General features: G+C 45.6%; 1 protein-coding gene across 1 annotated transcript; it reads right to left on the bottom strand.

Annotated features, from left to right (window-relative positions):
• Window positions 1-1,196: 1,196 nt before the first annotated feature.
• Window positions 1,197-1,910, bottom strand: LOC115621691 (protein apnoia-like). Its single transcript, XM_030515400.1, has 2 exons — window positions 1,736-1,910; window positions 1,197-1,532 (listed from the first exon to the last, which is right to left on the bottom strand). Exons 1-2 carry the CDS (start codon window positions 1,854-1,856, stop codon window positions 1,246-1,248), a joined length of 408 nt encoding a protein of 135 aa, XP_030371260.1. The 5' UTR covers window positions 1,857-1,910; the 3' UTR covers window positions 1,197-1,245.
• Between the last annotated feature and the right edge of the window lie 19,135 nt (window positions 1,911-21,045).

The following is a 21,045-nucleotide window of genomic DNA, read 5'->3' as shown; positions in this document are numbered from 1 at the left end:
TAAGAGTAGAAATTTAAAGTGAAAAATTTGAAATTGTAGCAAAGTGGAACAATGCAAGCCGGATTTCAATGGCGCTTACTGGAAGGCGGGCAATTAGATGAAAAGATTGCTAAATGCGCCGTCGCCGTCTATCAAGTGAGAGTTTATTAATTTCTCTAACAAGCTCTAATGAAGCGCACAAACAAAGTAGCAGACAGGCAGACAAACAAACAAATTTATAGATAATTACAAAAATAGCAGCAAGAGAAATTAATAAAAAGCTATAGCATATACTATACTTGTATGATTATCATTAAATCGAATCCCATCAACATTCATATCCAAGCACCACTTAAACGTTCATTACAACATTGATGCCTCCTATATCTTCCGAAGAAACCTTGCAAAGTCAGAGCCAACTCATGAACAGGCCAGAACTTACAATTCAAAAATTAATATTTGTATTCAAGGGCGTAGGCAGGGAGGACAGAGGGGAGGTTCCCCCCCTAGAAAAAATTTTTCCATTCCCCCCCTTTGGTAAAAGCTGCCTACGCCCTTGTTTGTATTCATATACAATACGTGATAAATGATATTTCGAAGTATCAATTACAGACTCAAATAGATTTTAGGTGTTATGTAATGGCCTCATTATGCTACAGTAAATAAGAATAAAAGTTAATGGAAGCTGAATCGAACATTCTAGGCATTTGAGCATCTAATCGAACTAATTCTTAAAGGCGCCTTACAGCTCGGCTCGAACTGTATTTAGTAACTGTTACTTGTATATGAAAAGGTTCTCCCCAAATCACTTGAAATCCGAATTAGGAGAGCATTTATGGCTCTAGACCCCATGATATTCGATCTGCCGACTTACGCTGACCCATTTAAGCGGCTGACTTTCTTTGGCCATGTGTGGTTGCATGTTTCTCTAAAATGTTTTGGATGTGGAACGTGCCGGTGGCTTCAACGGAAGAGCAATTCAAAGAACCGTAAATCGTGGGTGCTCCGTTGCGCATACAAAATGAGTGACCGGCGTGTGAGTAAATATTTTAAAATTTCACTTTTCTTAGCTTGAAAAAAGGGGGGAAAAAAGTAAGCATTCAAAACAGTTGAATCAGCATTTTTCAATATGGATTGTTTAATTTGTTAAATAATGCCTGTTCTCTTTTAAATATAAATAAATAATTTAAACTAGTCTTAAATTATTATTTGGTTTGCATGCTGCGCTGAGGTAAGACTTTTGTAGACATGCAGGCGCATTATCCTTCACCACTCCTTCTCCAGCCACACTGGTTGCTGCGTGTGCGAGTGCGAGTAGACAACCGGGACGGGGGCTGGAGGGGCAACATAGGCAGCCGCTGCTTGCACGGGCAGAGCACGCGACAACATCTGGCCAATGGCCAGCACCAGCAAGATGACGCCCACGCCGAGACCCTTCATGGATACCACAGTTAGGGCTGCCAGCAGCGTGGTTATAACGCCCACCACGAAGGCGCCGGGAACCACAGCGAAGCTCATGCGGCGCAAGAAATGATGTCCAAATGTGCGACTCTCTGCAAATAAGAATAGATTAATAATATAATATGCTAAGACATATTGCAGGAAAAGAGATCTCTTCAAAAAATTAATTAATTTTAAAACACTTTTCTTCACGCATTAATTATATTATTTGTCCATGAAATGAAGCCACTTTATGGGTGCATTTTATAGTTCCATTAATTAACACTTATGAGGACTTGGTTTCTTGATTACTGACCAGCAACATCGGCATCGCTGCTGCTGCTGCTGCTGTTGGAGCCCGTTTGCTGACACAGCACCACATCACACACAAGGCACAAAAGCACAAGGGCAAGGGCAATTTTCTGAGCTATAGCCATTTTGATAATATATTTGGGGTTTGGTTAACTATTCGTTTAATCCTTCGTTTCGTTTAATCCGTTATGCACTGCCGCACCAACCACTTAGCCACTTAGCCACGCAAACACTCGCAGACAATTGAATGCGTTCTGTCCATTGACATTGGCTTTTTATCAGCGTCTCCACATACGCGGCAACTATTTGAAATTCGACAGCCGGACGTGGTCACGAACGTGCGCCAAAACAAGCGAATCGTGCTGACCGCTGGGCAATGGGCATGGGGCACTGGGCATGGGGCAGTGAGCAATGGGCTTTGGACAACGCTCTTCCATTTGGCCACGTTTATTTGGAATGCCCAATTTTGTGCGCTACACGAAAATATCTTTGAATATGCATTAAGTTGCTGATTATATTACAGTCAAGCTTCGAATACGCAACTCTTTAGGGAATTACATTTTACATTTTAAGGCATGCAAGTACATTAGAAGACTCAATTTTACAGATTTTCCTGAATAGCATAGCATATGAATATGAAAGAATTTGAACAATTAATTATTAAATGCCGCACTTTGCAATTTACAAAAATATGTATTTGTTGTAGAAAAACAGAAGATGTAAACAAATATTAGTGAAAATAAAAAAATCAGTAATAATGTAATATAGTTGTCCCAGAGACAGACTATATTTCATACTCCTCACATATAGTAGACGATTAAGAAGGGGGTATGATGAAATGATGAAAACATCGGAGTTTAATTGAAATCGCTATTAAAGTAAAACCGATTATCGAATAAATATTAAATAGTATGTGTTATTTTTTTAAAAGAATTACCTACTACAAAATGCAAGTTAAATGTAATTAATTATTAATAAATGTTTTGCAGGGCCAAGGGCGTAGGCAGCTTTAAGCAAAGGGGGGACCAGAAAATTAATATTTTGATTAAGTAATGCACGATACATTTAAAAAATAACTTATGCATATGATCAATAAAAAAACTTCAACAAACCCAACTCAATTCCATTTAAAGACGTCGACTTTATAGGGCAACATTTTTTGTAGGTGGGGCAACGCCCCCTGCTTAATCTGCCTACGCCCTTGTGCAGAACTGAGCATAGAACTCAACCCCAGCCATGAGATACTTAAGAATGTGTCGGCTAAATTGCAAGTGAGTTGAAAGAAAGGTCTTTAGAATTTCCAACGACACCCTTGATTGTGCTGATTTCATTTTCCCAGCTTTTCGGACACTTCTGCCTTAGAAAAAAGTAGTTATTCTATTTGACGTGCCATTACAGACTGTCTGTAAGTGCATTGGGGGTCGTCTATTCGACAGTTTACTGCACATTTTCACTGACTGGCCCTTTTGGGGCATGCGCGCATTCAACGCATTTTGGACAGCACTGTCGCTTCGGATTTGGCTGTAGACAGTCGAGGTGCGTGTCCATGTTGCAGTTGGAGCGGTGGAGCATTCTTGCACGATGGCTCGGGCGGTGGTCGGTTGTATTGAGGGCGGGTGCCCGCCCACTAGCCCACTGCCAGTCGACAAATTCGCTTTCGATTTTGTTATTTTCGGCAGCTTGTGCTGATAATGATTTATAATTATTATAAAACGCAGGCGATAACTAATTGACTGTGCGGCGTCGCATTTCAATTTTGGATTTGGAAAACACGCTCATACCCGTAGTATGCTACTTGACGCATTGTAATGGCTTTTCTTTCATTCAAGAACCTGAATTTTGTAGGCCTTTTGGCACAATTCACTTTCATTGGACCCCAATGCGAGTGTAAAGGTATAAATCGAAGGGGCATATGATTATGTGAAAGTAATCATAAAGACCAAATTTGTCAGACGGATTTATGCTTATTGACATGCGTAGAATTTACTTTCTACTCTGGATTCATTACACTCTGAGCTGGTAAGCAGATGCTGGTGCTGGCAAACACCCCACCTACTATAAAGATCAACTTGCGCCAATTCCGCGCCAACTTTGTCAACAACTTTCCCATGCTATCGCCGTCACGGCTAATTGGCGTCTCCAGCTAAAGAATCCAAAACTGCGACCGTTAGTCGACAGTGACTGCGACTGCTTAACAAGTCAATAATGTTTATGGTTAATAGCAGGTCAGCCAGCTGGCTGACAATTACAGCTAAAAGAAATCAATAAGGCAGATCATTGAGAAATTGTGGGTCTACTCCAGATATTTACCCACATTCGCAGCAGGCTGGCAAGTTCTGTTTTGGAGAGGCGGCCCGACCCGCTCAAGGCAATTTCATTTAAGAAGATTTCAGATCGTGTTCTGGTGGCAACTTCTTGCTCTTCAGTATGTAGAATGCTGGCACCGGCTGCCTGCCTGTTCGCTGTACCCAATTCTCCAGCCTGCTGTCGGCCAGACCTGTTGCAAGTCTAGCTTGCTCTTTCTGCAACTCTCGACACGCCATCTGCGCCGCTGATGAGGCTGACCACCCTTGCTAATGGCCATTTGAGGGGCGGCAAATTCTCGTCCTTGACCAGAACGACATCATCAATGGAGAGTCCAGGCTGCGACACTCGCCATTTTGAGCGCTGTTGAAGAAGCGTCAAGTATTCTTCACGCCAGCGAGCCCAAAATATCTGCTGGTAGTACGTCACGCGCTGCCATCGATCCAGCCGATTGAAATTGAGCTTCGTCAGATCAGGCTCAACGTACGTTGACAGCGGAGCAGCACCAAGAAAATGAGCTGGAGTCAAGACATCGAGATCTGCTGGATGTTCTGAAAGGGATAACGATGGGCGAGAATTAATAATTGCCCCGATATGGCATACAAGCGTGCGCAGTTCATCAAATTCGAGCAGCGATAGTCCAACGGATCTGTAGAAATGATGCTTGGCAGTCTTTACAGCCGCTTCCCATAGACCACCAAAGTGAGGCGAGCGCGGCGGAATGAAACGCCAATCAATACAGTCAGCAAGGCAAAATTCTTGCACAGCCTGCAGGTGCTCGCTGGATTCAAAAAGACGCTTTAGCTCAGCCATCTCGTTCCGTGCGCCAACGAAATTTGTAGCGTTGTTAGACCAGATCCTCGTAGGTCGACAGCGCGTCAAAATAAAGCGTTTAAGTGCATTTAAGAATGCTCCGGTGGTTAAATCCTTCACCAACTCCAAATGCACAGCTTTGGTGGCGAAGCAAATGAAAATGCAAATATAGCATTTTATTGGTGCCTTATTGCGGACCTCGCTTTTGTAGAAAAACGGCCCACAAAAATCCACACCAGTGACCATAAAGGTATGTGAAGCATCAACTCGATCCTTTGGCAGGTCAGCCATAACATGCTCCACAAGACGAGGCTTGGCTCGAAAACAAATGGTGCATTTGCTGACTACGCTGCACACTGTTTTCCGACCGCCAATTGGCCAATACTGCAACCGAATTGAGGCCAGCAATGCACGAGGTCCAGAATGCAGATTACGGACATGGTAGTGCATAATGACTGAACGCGTGACTGGATGACGCCTTGGAAGTATAATTGGATGCTGGGCTTCAAAGTCGAGCGCAGAGTTACTTAGACGGCCACCAACGCGCATCAATCCAGAGCTGTCGAGAAACGGAGATAAAGAAAGACAGGAGCTAGACGATTTCAAAGTGTGTCCGGCCTGCAAGGTCTTGTATTCGTCCCGAAGCGTAGACATTTGAATTGAGCGCATCAACAGCAGTGTACCATGACGGATGCAGTCCACCGATAGCCCAGGAATTCGTACACGGTGCAGGAACTTGTATACATATGCAAACACGCGCTGCAGCTTTCCAAATGTGTTAACATATTTGCATTGCTGTGCAATGTCTTCGCACAGTGTGGTGCTTACAAACACTTTAGAGCGCTGCTCAGGAAGCGACGAGGCGGAAATGCAAGACTCTGGCCAAGAAGATTTGTCCTTCGTCAGAAATGCGGGACCATGTAGCCACAAGTTGGACTGGACTAATTCGCTGGGCAAAGCTCCACGTGAAAGTATGTCCGCAGGATTCAAATCGGTTGGAATATATCGCCATTCCATGCCAGAGGTCAACTCTTGAATAGTTGCGATGCGATTGGAAACGAAAATTTGAAACCTGGATGGCTCGCTGCGAATCCAAGATAGCGCTACTGCAGAATCAGACCAACAATAAAACTTGCAGTCGAATAACTCCATACGAGATATTTCGTTTATGAGTTGTGCCAGCAAAACGGCTCCGCACAACTCTAGTCGGGGCACGGTCAACGATTTGAGCGGCGCCACACGAGATCTGGAACACAGCAGCTCCGCACGAGATTGGCCTTGCGTGGTCGAAATGATGTAGACGCAAGCTCCATAGGCATCTATGCTGGCATCACTAAAACCATGCACTTCAATGGAAACACCAGCAGAAAGTGCAAGCCTTGGAAATTTCAGCTGCTTTGTGCGCTCAAAATCTGCAATAAGATTATGCCAAGATGTTGTCAATGATGCTGAAAGGCTTTCATCCCAATCAAGCCTTTCTCTCCAAAGCGCCTGCAGGAATATCTTAGCCTTTGCGATTACTGGTCCAATAAGGCCAAGCGGATCATAAAATCTGGCAATAGTTGACAAAACAGTGCGCTTGCAAATTCGACCAGATGTCAATGCTGGCAGAAACGTGAATATGAATAAATCCGTCGCAGGATCCCACGACAGTCCTAGAGTTTTTGTTATGTCGCTGCCATCATCAAACGTAACTAGAGTTTCTTTGTCTTCTTCCGGAACTTGTTTGAGCACATCAGGATTGCTGGAGCACCACTTCCTTAGCTTGAAATTAGCCTTGGCAAGTAGCCCTGTGGTTTGTCTCATAATTTCTATGACTTCCTTTGTAGAAGCACCACCAGTGATTAAATCATCAACATAAAAATCGCGGCGCCAGATATCGGAGCCAATAGGAAATAGCTCATGCTCATCTTCAGCCAGCTGATGCATAGTGCGAACGGAGAGAAACGAGGCAGGCTTTGTACCGTAAGTGACGGTATCAAGACGGAAAACTTGAATAGGCTTTTGAGGCGAGTCACGCCATAGAATGCATTGAAAATAGCTATCCGGATTTGATACTCGCACGCAGCGGTACATCTTGCAGATGTCTCCTGTTAAAGCGATAGGAAACGTGCGAAATCGAACAAGCGTGTTTGCGAGCTTTGACTGAATGGAAGGACCAGCCATTAGGATGTCATTTAAAGAATGACCAGAGGATGTGGATGCGGAACCGTCAAACACGACTCTCAACTTTGTCGTTGTGCTGTCCTCCTTCAGAACGCAATGGTGCGGCAGGAAATACTTGCACAAATTTAGCGAAACTGGCGATACAAGCGACATATGACCCAACTCTAAATACTCCTTAATGAATGCAGAGTACTGTGCTTTGAGAAGTGGATTGCGTTCTAACTTTCGCTCCAAGTTTATGAACCGACGATAGGCTTGCGTATAGGAATCGCCAAGCAGATCTGTACTGAGCTTTACAGGCAATCGGACGGAATACTCGCCAGTACGCAGGCGCCTGTAATTAGCCTTGAAATGCTCCTCGCAGTCGAACTCTTCTTTGGTGAGTTTTACAGCCGGATCGACACCACTTTCGAGTTCCCAAAAAGAGCGAACCATCTGCTCGATTCGTGTATTGCAATCCTGTGTAGACGGAGAATTGGATGCAACCAAAGCAGATTTCTGACGCTGCGAGCCACCTCCAGTAACTATCCAGCCCAAACGAGTCTTTTGCAGAAGTGGCAGGCCATCAGCCAGTTTAATCTGACCTACGCACAACAACTCGTAGAATAAATTGGCACCGATAAGCATATCAATTTGCTGTGGCTTGAAGAACGCCGGATCAGCTAAGCGGACATTGCTTGGTATATCCCAATGAGATATGTCAACCGTGAAATTTGGTTGGTTCTCAGTAATGGAAGGAGCGACCAAAGCAGTAATATTTGCGGAATAGTCAGTGACCAATGATTGCAAGCATAAGTGCACAGTGCAACCATCAGACTTGAAACTGACGTCACCAAGACCAGACACAGAGGCCGACGACTTGGTCTTTCGAAGTTGGAGCCGGTGAGCGAATCGCGAAGTTATAATGTGCAACTGTGATCCGGAATCGAGCAATGCACGGCAGGGTACCCAAGTCCCGGCGCGATTTTGAATGCTGATGACAGCGGTGGCCAAGAGCACAACATCTGAGCCGAGATTTTGGGCAGGCAATGAAGCAAGCGATGATGGCGAAACAGCTGCGAGAGCGCTACGTGGCAGTAACAATGAAGACGGCCGCGAGTGTAAGTCAGAAGCGGACGATTGCTCAGGCATCAAATTTACGGCAGCTGAATTATTAAAATGCAATAAACTGTGATGTTTGGCACCACAGGTTCTGCACGATCCAGAATTGCAAGTTCTCATTCTGTGTCCCTTTCTAAGACAATTTATACACAGAGAGAGGCGTTTCGCTTCCTTTAAACGAAGTACAGGCGACAAATTACCAAAAAGTGGGCAACTGTATATTTCGTGTGCATTTATGTCACAAAACAGACAACCATTTGCGGATGGGTTAGTGGCGACAAACGAGCGTTTGGTGTTAGTGTTTTTGTTCTTTCCCACCTGATAATTCGACGAATATGATGCCATTGCATGCTCGATGTTTTCCAATTTTTGGCACCTGCTATCCAAGAACGTCGCAAATTGCTCCCACGACGGTATAACGTTTAATGGGGCGGCTTCCTCCCACTTTGCCTGCGTCGCAGCATCCACCTTGCCCAAAATTGTCTGAACGACGATGCTGCCAGCTACATCTTGCATATTGCCCAAACTCAACAGTGCACGCATATTTGCGTTGACTTTGTCGGACAACTCTCGCAGCTTGCTTGTAGTTTCAGCCTTTTTAATGCCCAAAATCTCGGAGATGTGTGCCTGGAAAATAAGACGCTTATTGTTAAACCGAAATATTTTGAACCAGGGTCTTCAACAACATCTTGTTTCGGCAGCGGGCATAATTTGCGAACGGCTCGCCGAATGGTTCCAGTGGAAGTCCTCAATTCTGCAACTCTCGACACGCCATCTGCGCCGCTGATGAGGCTGACCACCCTTGCTAATGGCCATTTGAGGGGCGGCAAATTCTCGTCCTTGACCAGAACGACATCATCAATGGAGAGTCCAGGCTGCGACACTCGCCATTTTGAGCGCTGTTGAAGAAGCGTCAAGTATTCTTCACGCCAGCGAGCCCAAAATATCTGCTGGTAGTACGTCACGCGCTGCCATCGATCCAGCCGATTGAAATTGAGCTTCGTCAGATCAGGCTCAACGTACGTTGACAGCGGAGCAGCACCAAGAAAATGAGCTGGAGTCAAGACATCGAGATCTGCTGGATGTTCTGAAAGGGATAACAATGGGCGAGAATTAATAATTGCCCCGATATGGCATACAAGCGTGCGCAGTTCATCAAATTCGAGCAGCGATAGTCCGACGGATCTGTAGAAATGATGCTTGGCAGTCTTTACAGCCGCTTCCCATAGACCACCAAAGTGAGGCGAGCGCGGCGGAATGAAACGCCAATCAATACAGTCAGCAAGGCAAAATTCTTGCACAGCCTGCAGGTGCTCGCTGGATTCAAAAAGACGCTTTAGCTCAGCCATCTCGTTCCGTGCGCCAACGAAATTTGTAGCGTTGTCAGACCAGATCCTCGTAGGTCGACAGCGCGTCAAAATAAAGCGTTTAAGTGCATTTAAGAATGCTCCGGTGGTTAAATCCTTCACCAACTCCAAATGCACAGCCTTGGTGGCGAAGCAAATGAAAATGCAAATATAGCATTTTATTGGTGCCTTATTGCGGACCTCGCTTTTGTAGAAAAACGGCCCACAAAAATCCACACCAGTGACCATAAAGGTATGTGAAGCATCAACTCGATCCTTTGGCAGGTCAGCCATAACATGCTCCACAAGACGAGGCTTGGCTCGAAAACAAATGGTGCATTTGCTGACTACGCTGCACACTGTTTTCCGACCGCCAATTGGCCAATACTGCAACCGAATTGAGGCCAGCAATGCACGAGGTCCAGAATGCAGATTACGGACATGGTAGTGCATAATGACTGAACGCGTGACTGGATGACGCCTTGGAAGTATAATTGGATGCTGGGCTTCAAAGTCGAGCGCAGAGTTACTTAGACGGCCACCAACGCGCATCAATCCAGAGCTGTCGAGAAACGGAGATAAAGAAAGACAGGAGCTAGACGATTTCAAAGTGTGTCCGGCCTGCAAGGTCTTGTATTCGTCCCGAAGCGTAGACATTTGAATTGAGCGCATCAACAGCAGTGTACCATGACGGATGCAGTCCACCGATAGCCCAGGAATTCGTACACGGTGCAGGAACTTGTATACATATGCAAACACGCGCTGCAGCTTTCCAAATGTGTTAACATATTTGCATTGCTGTGCAATGTCTTCGCACAGTGTGGTGCTTACAAACACTTTAGAGCGCTGCTCAGGAAGCGACGAGGCGGAAATGCAAGACTCTGGCCAAGAAGATTTGTCCTTCGTCAGAAATGCGGGACCATGTAGCCACAAGTTGGACTGGACTAATTCGCTGGGCAAAGCTCCACGTGAAAGTATGTCCGCAGGATTCAAATCGGTTGGAATATATCGCCATTCCATGCCAGAGGTCAACTCTTGAATAGTTGCGATGCGATTGGAAACGAAAATTTGAAACCTGGATGGCTCGCTGCGAATCCAAGATAGCGCTACTGCAGAATCAGACCAACAATAAAACTTGCAGTCGAATAACTCCATACGAGATATTTCGTTTATGAGTTGTGCCAGCAAAACGGCTCCGCACAACTCTAGTCGGTGCACGGTCAACGATTTGAGCGGCGCCACACGAGATCTGGAACACAGCAGCTCCGCACGAGATTGGCCTTGCGTGGTCGAAATGATGTAGACGCAAGCTCCATAGGCATCTATGCTGGCATCACTAAAACCATGCACTTCAATGGAAACACCAGCAGAAAGTGCAAGCCTTGGAAATTTCAGCTGCTTTGTGCGCTCAAAATCTGCAATAAGATTATGCCAAGATGTTGTCAATGATGCTGAAAGGCTTTCATCCCAATCAAGCCTTTCTCTCCAAAGCGCCTGCAGGAATATCTTAGCCTTTGCGATTACTGGTCCAATAAGGCCAAGCGGATCATAAAATCTGGCAATAGTTGACAAAACAGTGCGCTTGCAAATTCGACCAGATGTCAATGCTGGCAGAAACGTGAAAATGAATAAATCCGTCGCAGGATCCCACGACAGTCCTAGAGTTTTTGTTATGTCGCTGCCATCATCAAACTTAACTAGAGTTTCTTTGTCTTCTTCCGGAACTTGTTTGAGCACATCAGGATTGCTGGAGCACCACTTCCTTAGCTTGAAATTAGCCTTGGCAAGTAGCCCTGTGGTTTGTCTCATAATTTCTATGACTTCGTTTGTAGAAGCACCACCAGTGATTAAATCATCAACATAAAAATCGCGGCGCAAGATATCGGAGCCAATAGGAAATAGCTCATGCTCATCTTCAGCCAGCTGATGCATAGTGCGAACGGAGAGAAACGAGGCAGGCTTTGTACCGTAAGTGACGGTATCAAGACGGAAAACTTGAATAGGCTTTTGAGGCGAGTCACGCCATAGAATGCATTGAAAATAGCTATCCGGATTTGATACTCGCACGCAGCGGTACATCTTGCAGATGTCTCCTGTTAAAGCGATAGGAAACGTGCGAAATCGAAGAAGCGTGTTTGCGAGCTTTGACTGAATGGAAGGACCAGCCATTAGGATGTCATTTAAAGAATGACCAGAGGATGTGGATGCGGAACCGTCAAACACGACTCTCAACTTTGTCGTTGTGCTGTCCTCCTTCAGAACGCAATGGTGCGGCAGGAAATACTTGCACAAATTTAGCGAAACTGGCGATACAAGCGACATATGACCCAACTCTAAATACTCCTTAATGAATGCAGAGTACTGTGCTTTGAGAAGTGGATTGCGTTCTAACTTTCGCTCCAAGTTTATGAACCGACGATAGGCTTGCGTATAGGAATCGCCAAGCAGATCTGTGCTGAACTTTACAGGCAACCGGACGGAATACTCGCCAGTACGCAGGCGCCTGTAATTAGCCTTGAAATGCTCCTCGCAGTCGAACTCTTCTTTTGTAAGTTTTACAGCCGGATCGACACCACTTTCGAGTTCCCAAAAAGAGCGAACCATCTGCTCGATTCGTGTATTGCAATCCTGTGTAGACGGAGACTTGGATGCAACCAAAGCAGATTTCTGACGCTGCGAGCCACCTCCAGTAACTATCCAGCCCAAACGAGTCTTTTGCAGAAGTGGCAGGCCATCAGCCAGTTTAATCTGACCTACGCACAACAACTCGTAGAATAAATTGGCACCGATAAGCATATCAATTTGCTGTGGCTTGAAGAACGCCGGATCAGCTAAGCGGACATTGCTTGGTATATCCCAATGAGATATGTCAACCGTGAAATTTGGTTGGTTCTCAGTAATGGAAGGAGCGACCAAAGCAGTAATATTTGCGGAATAGTCAGTGACCAATGATTGCAAGCATAAGTGCACAGTGCAACCATCAGACTTGAAACTGACGTCACCAAGACCAGACACAGAGGCCGACGACTTGGTCTTTCGAAGTTGGAGCCGGTGAGCGAATCGCGAAGTTATTATGTGCAACTGTGATCCGGAATCGAGCAGTGCACGGCAGGGTACCCAAGTCCCGGCGCGATTTTGAATGCTGATGACAGCGGTGGCCAAGAGCACAACATCTGAGCCGAGATTTTGGGCAGGCAATGAAGCAAGCGATGATGGCGAAACAGCTGCGAGAGCGCTACGTGGCAGTAACAATGAAGACGGCCGCGAGTGTAAGTCAGAAGCGGACGATTGCTCAGGCATCAAATTTACGGCAGCTGAATTATTAAAATGCAATAAACTGTGATGTTTGGCACCACAGGTTCTGCACGATCCAGAATTGCAAGTTCTCATTCTGTGTCCCTTTCTAAGACAATTTATACACAGAGAGAGGCGTTTCGCTTCCTTTAAACGAAGTACAGGCGACAAATTACCAAAAAGTGGGCAACTGTATATTTCGTGTGCATTTATGTCACAAAACAGACAACCATTTGCGGATGGGTTAGTGGCGACAAACGAGCGTTTGGTGTTAGTGTTTTTGTTCTTTCCCACCTGATAATTCGACGAATATGATGCCATTGCATGCTCGATGTTTTCCAATTTTTGGCACCTGCTATCCAAGAACGTCGCAAATTGCTCCCACGACGGTATAACGTTTAATGGGGCGGCTTCCTCCCACTTTGCCTGCGTCGCAGCATCCACCTTGCCCAAAATTGTCTGAACGACGATGCTGCCAGCTACATCTTGCATATTGCCCAAACTCAACAGTGCACGCATATTTGCGTTGACTTTGTCGGACAACTCTCGCAGCTTGCTTGTAGTTTCAGCCTTTTTAATGCCCAAAATCTCGGAGATGTGTGCCTGGAAAATAAGACGCTTATTGTTAAACCGCTTGTCGAGTAGGTCTAACGCCACTGAATAATTTGCACCACTTATCTCAAGCGCACGAATCGTGTCCAACGCAGATCCTCTTAAGCTTGACCTCAAATGCTGCAACTTTTCCACATCGGAGAGATCTGGATCCTTGGCGATCACTGATGTGAACATCGAAGCGAAATCTGCATATTCAGTATATCCACCACTGAATGTAGGCAACTTAAGCTCAGGCAAACGAGACCGATTTATCACAATGGTAGACTGATCATCTTGCCGAAGCGTCGAACACGGCGGCGCGCCAGATTGCATCCTTTGTATTGCATTTAGCAGGCGGCCCTCCAAGCAGACCACCAGCTCAGCAAAGTTGCAGCGCAAACTGCTGCCAATCTCGTCAAAGTCCAGCTCCTCTAATTTGTCATGCACCAAATTAAAAGAGGCCTGAATACTTTGCAGCATTTCCACACGTTTTCGCAGCTCACTTTCTGAAATATTGTCAATTTCACAATCATTTATTTTATTTTGAATAGAAAGCGCCCACGCATATAATGATTGCGCCTTGCGCTTATAAAACTCAACACTATTGCTCGTAGCCTGCACTGCATTGCCCACAGCTGTTGACGTCGAAGCTGTTGGCGCAAGCGTCGCTGCATCAGCTACGTCAGCAGCAGCTGATGCGACAGCTTGGAAGGCGCGCATTTGACCGTCGCTCTCAGACATTATGAACGCGAGAGAGAACCGAAAACCGAAAATAGCAGAGATAAATGACGCGCGCGAATAACTGTTTTATCTGCTGATGTTCGTTGCCCTCAAAAATGTCGCTTCACACGGCTGCTTATTGGCGGTACAGTAGGCACTATGAACTTATACTTTTGCACTTATGTACTTGAATATTTTTTGTGTACAATGAACTCAATTATGTACGCTTTGTTTTTTAACGCGATTAAGCAAGGTTTTGTGGAATTATTAATCACGTCGGGGTCACCAAAATGTATAATCATAAGCTTTTTTATGATTCCAAATATGCGAAATTATGTTGGCGAAATAAACTTTGTAAATCTCGGCGATCGCTACCGATGCAAAATAAACATTTGTGCACCTCTTTTAAATTGAACAATTTCGTTTTCGCTTATTTTGCAATTATTTCGCCAACATAATTTCGCATATTTGGAATCATAAAAAAGCTTATGATTATACATTTTGGTGACCCCGACGTGATTAATAATTCCACAAAACCTTGCTTAATCGCGTTAAAAAACAAAAGCGTACATAATTGAGCTCATTGTACACAAAAAATATTCAAGTACATAAGTGCAAAAATATAAGTTCATAGTGCCTACTGTACCGCCAATAAGCAGCCGTGTGAAGCGACGTTTTTGAGGGCAACGAACATCAGCAGATAAAACAGTTATTCGCGCGCGTCATTTATCTCTGCTATTTTCGGTTTTCGGTTCTCTCTCGCGTTCACAATGTCTGAGAGCGACGGTCAAATGCGCGCCTTCCAAGCTGTCGCATCAGCTGCTGCTGACGTAGCTGATGCAGCGACGCTTGCGCCAACAGCTTCGACGTCAACAGCTGTGGGCAATGCAGTGCAAGCTACGAGCAATAGTGTTGAGTTTTATAAGCGCAAGGCGCAATCATTATATGCGTGGGCGCTTTCTATTCAAAATAAAATAAATGATTGTGAAATTGACAATATTTCAGAAAGTGAGCTGCGAAAACGTGTGGAAATGCTGCAAAGTATTCAGGCCTCTTTTAATTTGGTGCATGACAAATTAGAGGAGCTGGACTTTGACGAGATTGGCAGCAGTTTGCGCTGCAACTTTGCTGAGCTGGTGGTCTGCTTGGAGGGCCGCCTGCTAAATGCAATACAAAGGATGCAATCTGGCGCGCCGCCGTGTTCGACGCTTCGGCAAGATGATCAGTCTACCATTGTGATAACTCGGTCTCGTTTGCCTGAGCTTAAGTTGCCTACATTCAGTGGTGGATATACTGAATATGCAGATTTCGCTTCGATGTTCACATCAGTGATCGCCAAGGATCCAGATCTCTCCGATGTGGAAAAGTTGCAGCATTTGAGGTCAAGCTTAAGAGGATCTGCGTTGGGCACGATTCGTGCGCTTGAGATAAGTGGTGCAAATTATTCAGTGGCGTTAGACCTACTCGACCGATTTATCACAATGGTAGACTGATCATCTTGCCGAAGCGTCGAACACGGCGGCGCGCCAGATTGCATCCTTTGTATTGCATTTAGCAGGCGGCCCTCCAAGCAGACCACCAGCTCAGCAAAGTTGCAGCGCAAACTGCTGCCAATCTCGTCAAAGTCCAGCTCCTCTAATTTGTCATGCACCAAATTAAAAGAGGCCTGAATACTTTGCAGCATTTCCACACGTTTTCGCAGCTCACTTTCTGAAATATTGTCAATTTCACAATCATTTATTTTATTTTGAATAGAAAGCGCCCACGCATATAATGATTGCGCCTTGCGCTTATAAAACTCAACACTATTGCTCGTAGCCTGCACTGCATTGCCCACAGCTGTTGACGTCGAAGCTGTTGGCGCAAGCGTCGCTGCATCAGCTACGTCAGCAGCAGCTGATGCGACAGCTTGGAAGGCGCGCATTTGACCGTCGCTCTCAGACATTATGAACGCGAGAGAGAACCGAAAACCGAAAATAGCAGAGATAAATGACGCGCGCGAATAACTGTTTTATCTGCTGATGTTCGTTGCCCTCAAAAATGTCGCTTCACACGGCTGCTTATTGGCGGTACAGTAGGCACTATGAACTTATACTTTTGCACTTATGTACTTGAATATTTTTTGTGTACAATGAACTCAATTATGTACGCTTTGTTTTTTAACGCGATTAAGCAAGGTTTTGTGGAATTATTAATCACGTCGGGGTCACCAAAATGTATAATCATAAGCTTTTTTATGATTCCAAATATGCGAAATTATGTTGGCGAAATATTTGCAAAATAAGCGAAACGAAATTGTTCAATTTAAAAGAGGTGCACAAATGTTTATTTTGCATAGGTAGCGATCGCCGAGATTTACAAAGTTTATGCTGGTAGACGGAAAGCTAAGCTTCTCCGTACCAGATGCGATAACGAAAAACGAACTTGACTTGCAGAGTTAGCGACAATAACTAGTACATATGTGGCGGCTGCGCAGCAGCCTATGCAAATTTATGGCAACAAAAGGAAACGTTAAGTGCTCGGCTTGCTATGCAAAGCAAGCGACAAGAAAACGAGCACTTTGCATTGAGTTATTTACGTTACTTATTAACTATGATGTGCTGCTGGTTTTGGCTGTTTTTGGCCGGATGACCAAACATACTCCCCCTGTTGAAGAACCAGGGTCTTCAACAACATCTTGTTTCGGCAGCGGGCATAATTTGCGAACGGCTCGCCGAATGGTTCCAGTGGAAGTCCTCAATTCTGCAACTCTCGACACGCCATCTGCGCCGCTGATGAGGATGACCACCCTTGCTAATGGCCATTTGAGGGGCGGCAAATTCTCGTCCTTGACCAGAACGACATCATCAATGGAGAGTCCAGGCTGCGACACTCGCCATTTTGAGCGCTGTTGAAGAAGCGTCAAGTATTCTTCACGCCAGCGAGCCCAAAATATCTGCTGGTAGTACGTCACGCGCTGCCATCGATCCAGCCGATTGAAATTGAGCTTCGTCAGATCAGGCTCAACGTACGTTGACAGCGGAGCAGCACCAAGAAAATGAGCTGGAGTCAAGACATCGAGATCTGCTGGATGTTCTGAAAGGGATAACGATGGGCGAGAATTAATAATTGCCCCGATATGGCATACAAGCGTGCGCAGTTCATCAAATTCGAGCAGCGATAGTCCAACGGATCTGTAGAAATGATGCTTGGCAGTCTTTACAGCCGCTTCCCATAGACCACCAAAGTGAGGCGAGCGCGGCGGAATGAAACGCCAATCAATACAGTCAGCAAGGCAAAATTCTTGCACAGCCTGCAGGTGCTCGCTGGATTCAAAAAGACGCTTTAGCTCAGCCATCTCGTTCCGTGCGCCAACGAAATTTGTAGCGTTGTTAGACCAGATCCTCGTAGGTCGACAGCGCGTCAAAATAAAGCGTTTAAGTGCATTTAAGAATGCTCCGGTGGTTAAATCCTTCACCAACTCCAAATGCACAGCTTTGGTGGCGAAGCAAATGAAAATGCAAATATAGCATTTTATTGGTGCCTTATTGCGGACCTCGCTTTTGTAGAAAAACGGCCCACAAAAATCCACACCAGTGACCATAAAGGTATGTGAAGCATCAACTCGATCCTTTGGCAGGTCAGCCATAACATGCTCCACAAGACGAGGCTTGGCTCGAAAACAAATGGTGCATTTGCTGACTACGCTGCACACTGTTTTCCGACCGCCAATTGGCCAATACTGCAACCGAATTGAGGCCAGCAATGCACGAGGTCCAGAATGCAGATTACGGACATGGTAGTGCATAATGACTGAACGCGTGACTGGATGACGCCTTGGAAGTATAATTGGATGCTGGGCTTCAAAGTCGAGCGCAGAGTTACTTAGACGGCCACCAACGCGCATCAATCCAGAGCTGTCGAGAAACGGAGATAAAGAAAGACAGGAGCTAGACGATTTCAAAGTGTGTCCGGCCTGCAAGGTCTTGTATTCGTCCCGAAGCGTAGACATTTGAATTGAGCGCATCAACAGCAGTGTACCATGACGGATGCAGTCCACCGATAGCCCAGGAATTCGTACACGGTGCAGGAACTTGTATACATATGCAAACACGCGCTGCAGCTTTCCAAATGTGTTAACATATTTGCATTGCTGTGCAATGTCTTCGCACAGTGTGGTGCTTACAAACACTTTAGAGCGCTGCTCAGGAAGCGACGAGGCGGAAATGCAAGACTCTGGCCAAGAAGATTTGTCCTTCGTCAGAAATGCGGGACCATGTAGCCACAAGTTGGACTGGACTAATTCGCTGGGCAAAGCTCCACGTGAAAGTATGTCCGCAGGATTCAAATCGGTTGGAATATATCGCCATTCCATGCCAGAGGTCAACTCTTGAATAGTTGCGATGCGATTGGAAACGAAAATTTGAAACCTGGATGGCTCGCTGCGAATCCAAGATAGCGCTACTGCAGAATCAGACCAACAATAAAACTTGCAGTCGAATAACTCCATACGAGATATTTCGTTTATGAGTTGTGCCAGCAAAACGGCTCCGCACAACTCTAGTCGGGGCACGGTCAACGATTTGAGCGGCGCCACACGAGATCTGGAACACAGCAGCTCCGCACGAGATTGGCCTTGCGTGGTCGAAATGATGTAGACGCAAGCTCCATAGGCATCTATGCTGGCATCACTAAAACCATGCACTTCAATGGAAACACCAGCAGAAAGTGCAAGCCTTGGAAATTTCAGCTGCTTTGTGCGCTCAAAATCTGCAATAAGATTATGCCAAGATGTTGTCAATGATGCTGAAAGGCTTTCATCCCAATCAAGCCTTTCTCTCCAAAGCGCCTGCAGGAATATCTTAGCCTTTGCGATTACTGGTCCAATAAGGCCAAGCGGATCATAAAATCTGGCAATAGTTGACAAAACAGTGCGCTTGCAAATTCGACCAGATGTCAATGCTGGCAGAAACGTGAATATGAATAAATCCGTCGCAGGATCCCACGACAGTCCTAGAGTTTTTGTTATGTCGCTGCCATCATCAAACGTAACTAGAGTTTCTTTGTCTTCTTCCGGAACTTGTTTGAGCACATCAGGATTGCTGGAGCACCACTTCCTTAGCTTGAAATTAGCCTTGGCAAGTAGCCCTGTGGTTTGTCTCATAATTTCTATGACTTCCTTTGTAGAAGCACCACCAGTGATTAAATCATCAACATAAAAATCGCGGCGCCAGATATCGGAGCCAATAGGAAATAGCTCATGCTCATCTTCAGCCAGCTGATGCATAGTGCGAACGGAGAGAAACGAGGCAGGCTTTGTACCGTAAGTGACGGTATCAAGACGGAAAACTTGAATAGGCTTTTGAGGCGAGTCACGCCATAGAATGCATTGAAAATAGCTATCCGGATTTGATACTCGCACGCAGCGGTACATCTTGCAGATGTCTCCTGTTAAAGCGATAGGAAACGTGCGAAATCGAACAAGCGTGTTTGCGAGCTTTGACTGAATGGAAGGACCAGCCATTAGGATGTCATTTAAAGAATGACCAGAGGATGTGGATGCGGAACCGTCAAACACGACTCTCAACTTTGTCGTTGTGCTGTCCTCCTTCAGAACGCAATGGTGCGGCAGGAAATACTTGCACAAATTTAGCGAAACTGGCGATACAAGCGACATATGACCCAACTCTAAATACTCCTTAATGAATGCAGAGTACTGTGCTTTGAGAAGTGGATTGCGTTCTAACTTTCGCTCCAAGTTTATGAACCGACGATAGGCTTGCGTATAGGAATCGCCAAGCAGATCTGTACTGAGCTTTACAGGCAATCGGACGGAATACTCGCCAGTACGCAGGCGCCTGTAATTAGCCTTGAAATGCTCCTCGCAGTCGAACTCTTCTTTGGTGAGTTTTACAGCCGGATCGACACCACTTTCGAGTTCCCAAAAAGAGCGAACCATCTGCTCGATTCGTGTATTGCAATCCTGTGTAGACGGAGAATTGGATGCAACCAAAGCAGATTTCTGACGCTGCGAGCCACCTCCAGTAACTATCCAGCCCAAACGAGTCTTTTGCAGAAGTGGCAGGCCATCAGCCAGTTTAATCTGACCTACGCACAACAACTCGTAGAATAAATTGGCACCGATAAGCATATCAATTTGCTGTGGCTTGAAGAACGCCGGATCAGCTAAGCGGACATTGCTTGGTATATCCCAATGAGATATGTCAACCGTGAAATTTGGTTGGTTCTCAGTAATGGAAGGAGCGACCAAAGCAGTAATATTTGCGGAATAGTCAGTGACCAATGATTGCAAGCATAAGTGCACAGTGCAACCATCAGACTTGAAACTGACGTCACCAAGACCAGACACAGAGGCCGACGACTTGGTCTTTCGAAGTTGGAGCCGGTGAGCGAATCGCGAAGTTATAATGTGCAACTGTGATCCGGAATCGAGCAATGCACGGCAGGGTACCCAAGTCCCGGCGCGATTTTGAATGCTGATGACAGCGGTGGCCAAGAGCACAACATCTGAGCCGAGATTTTGGGCAGGCAATGAAGCAAGCGATGATGGCGAAACAGCTGCGAGAGCGCTACGTGGCAGTAACAATGAAGACGGCCGCGAGTGTAAGTCAGAAGCGGACGATTGCTCAGGCATCAAATTTACGGCAGCTGAATTATTAAAATGCAATAAACTGTGATGTTTGGCACCACAGGTTCTGCACGATCCAGAATTGCAAGTTCTCATTCTGTGTCCCTTTCTAAGACAATTTATACACAGAGAGAGGCGTTTCGCTTCCTTTAAACGAAGTACAGGCGACAAATTACCAAAAAGTGGGCAACTGTATATTTCGTGTGCATTTATGTCACAAAACAGACAACCATTTGCGGATGGGTTAGTGGCGACAAACGAGCGTTTGGTGTTAGTGTTTTTGTTCTTTCCCACCTGATAATTCGACGAATATGATGCCATTGCATGCTCGATGTTTTCCAATTTTTG

This window comes from Scaptodrosophila lebanonensis, unplaced genomic scaffold (assembly GCF_003285725.1).
Source record: "Scaptodrosophila lebanonensis strain 11010-0011.00,11010-0021.00 unplaced genomic scaffold, SlebRS2 tig00000024-arrow-pilon, whole genome shotgun sequence".
Classification (NCBI taxonomy): Eukaryota; Metazoa; Arthropoda; class Insecta; order Diptera; family Drosophilidae; genus Scaptodrosophila; species Scaptodrosophila lebanonensis.
Note: the sequence above shows the minus strand (reverse complement) of the source record. Positions and strands in the feature narration are given on the sequence as shown.

Excerpts from the sequence above, each read along its gene's own strand:
- LOC115621691 (XM_030515400.1), bottom strand. The coding sequence starts at position 1,856 with ATGGCTATAGCTCAGAAAATTGCCCTTGCCCTTGTGCTTTTGTGCCTT. Across the intron at positions 1,533-1,735 it reads CAGCGATGCCGATGTTGCTG|AGAGTCGCACATTTGGACAT; the intron begins GTCAGTAATCAA and ends TCTTATTTGCAG.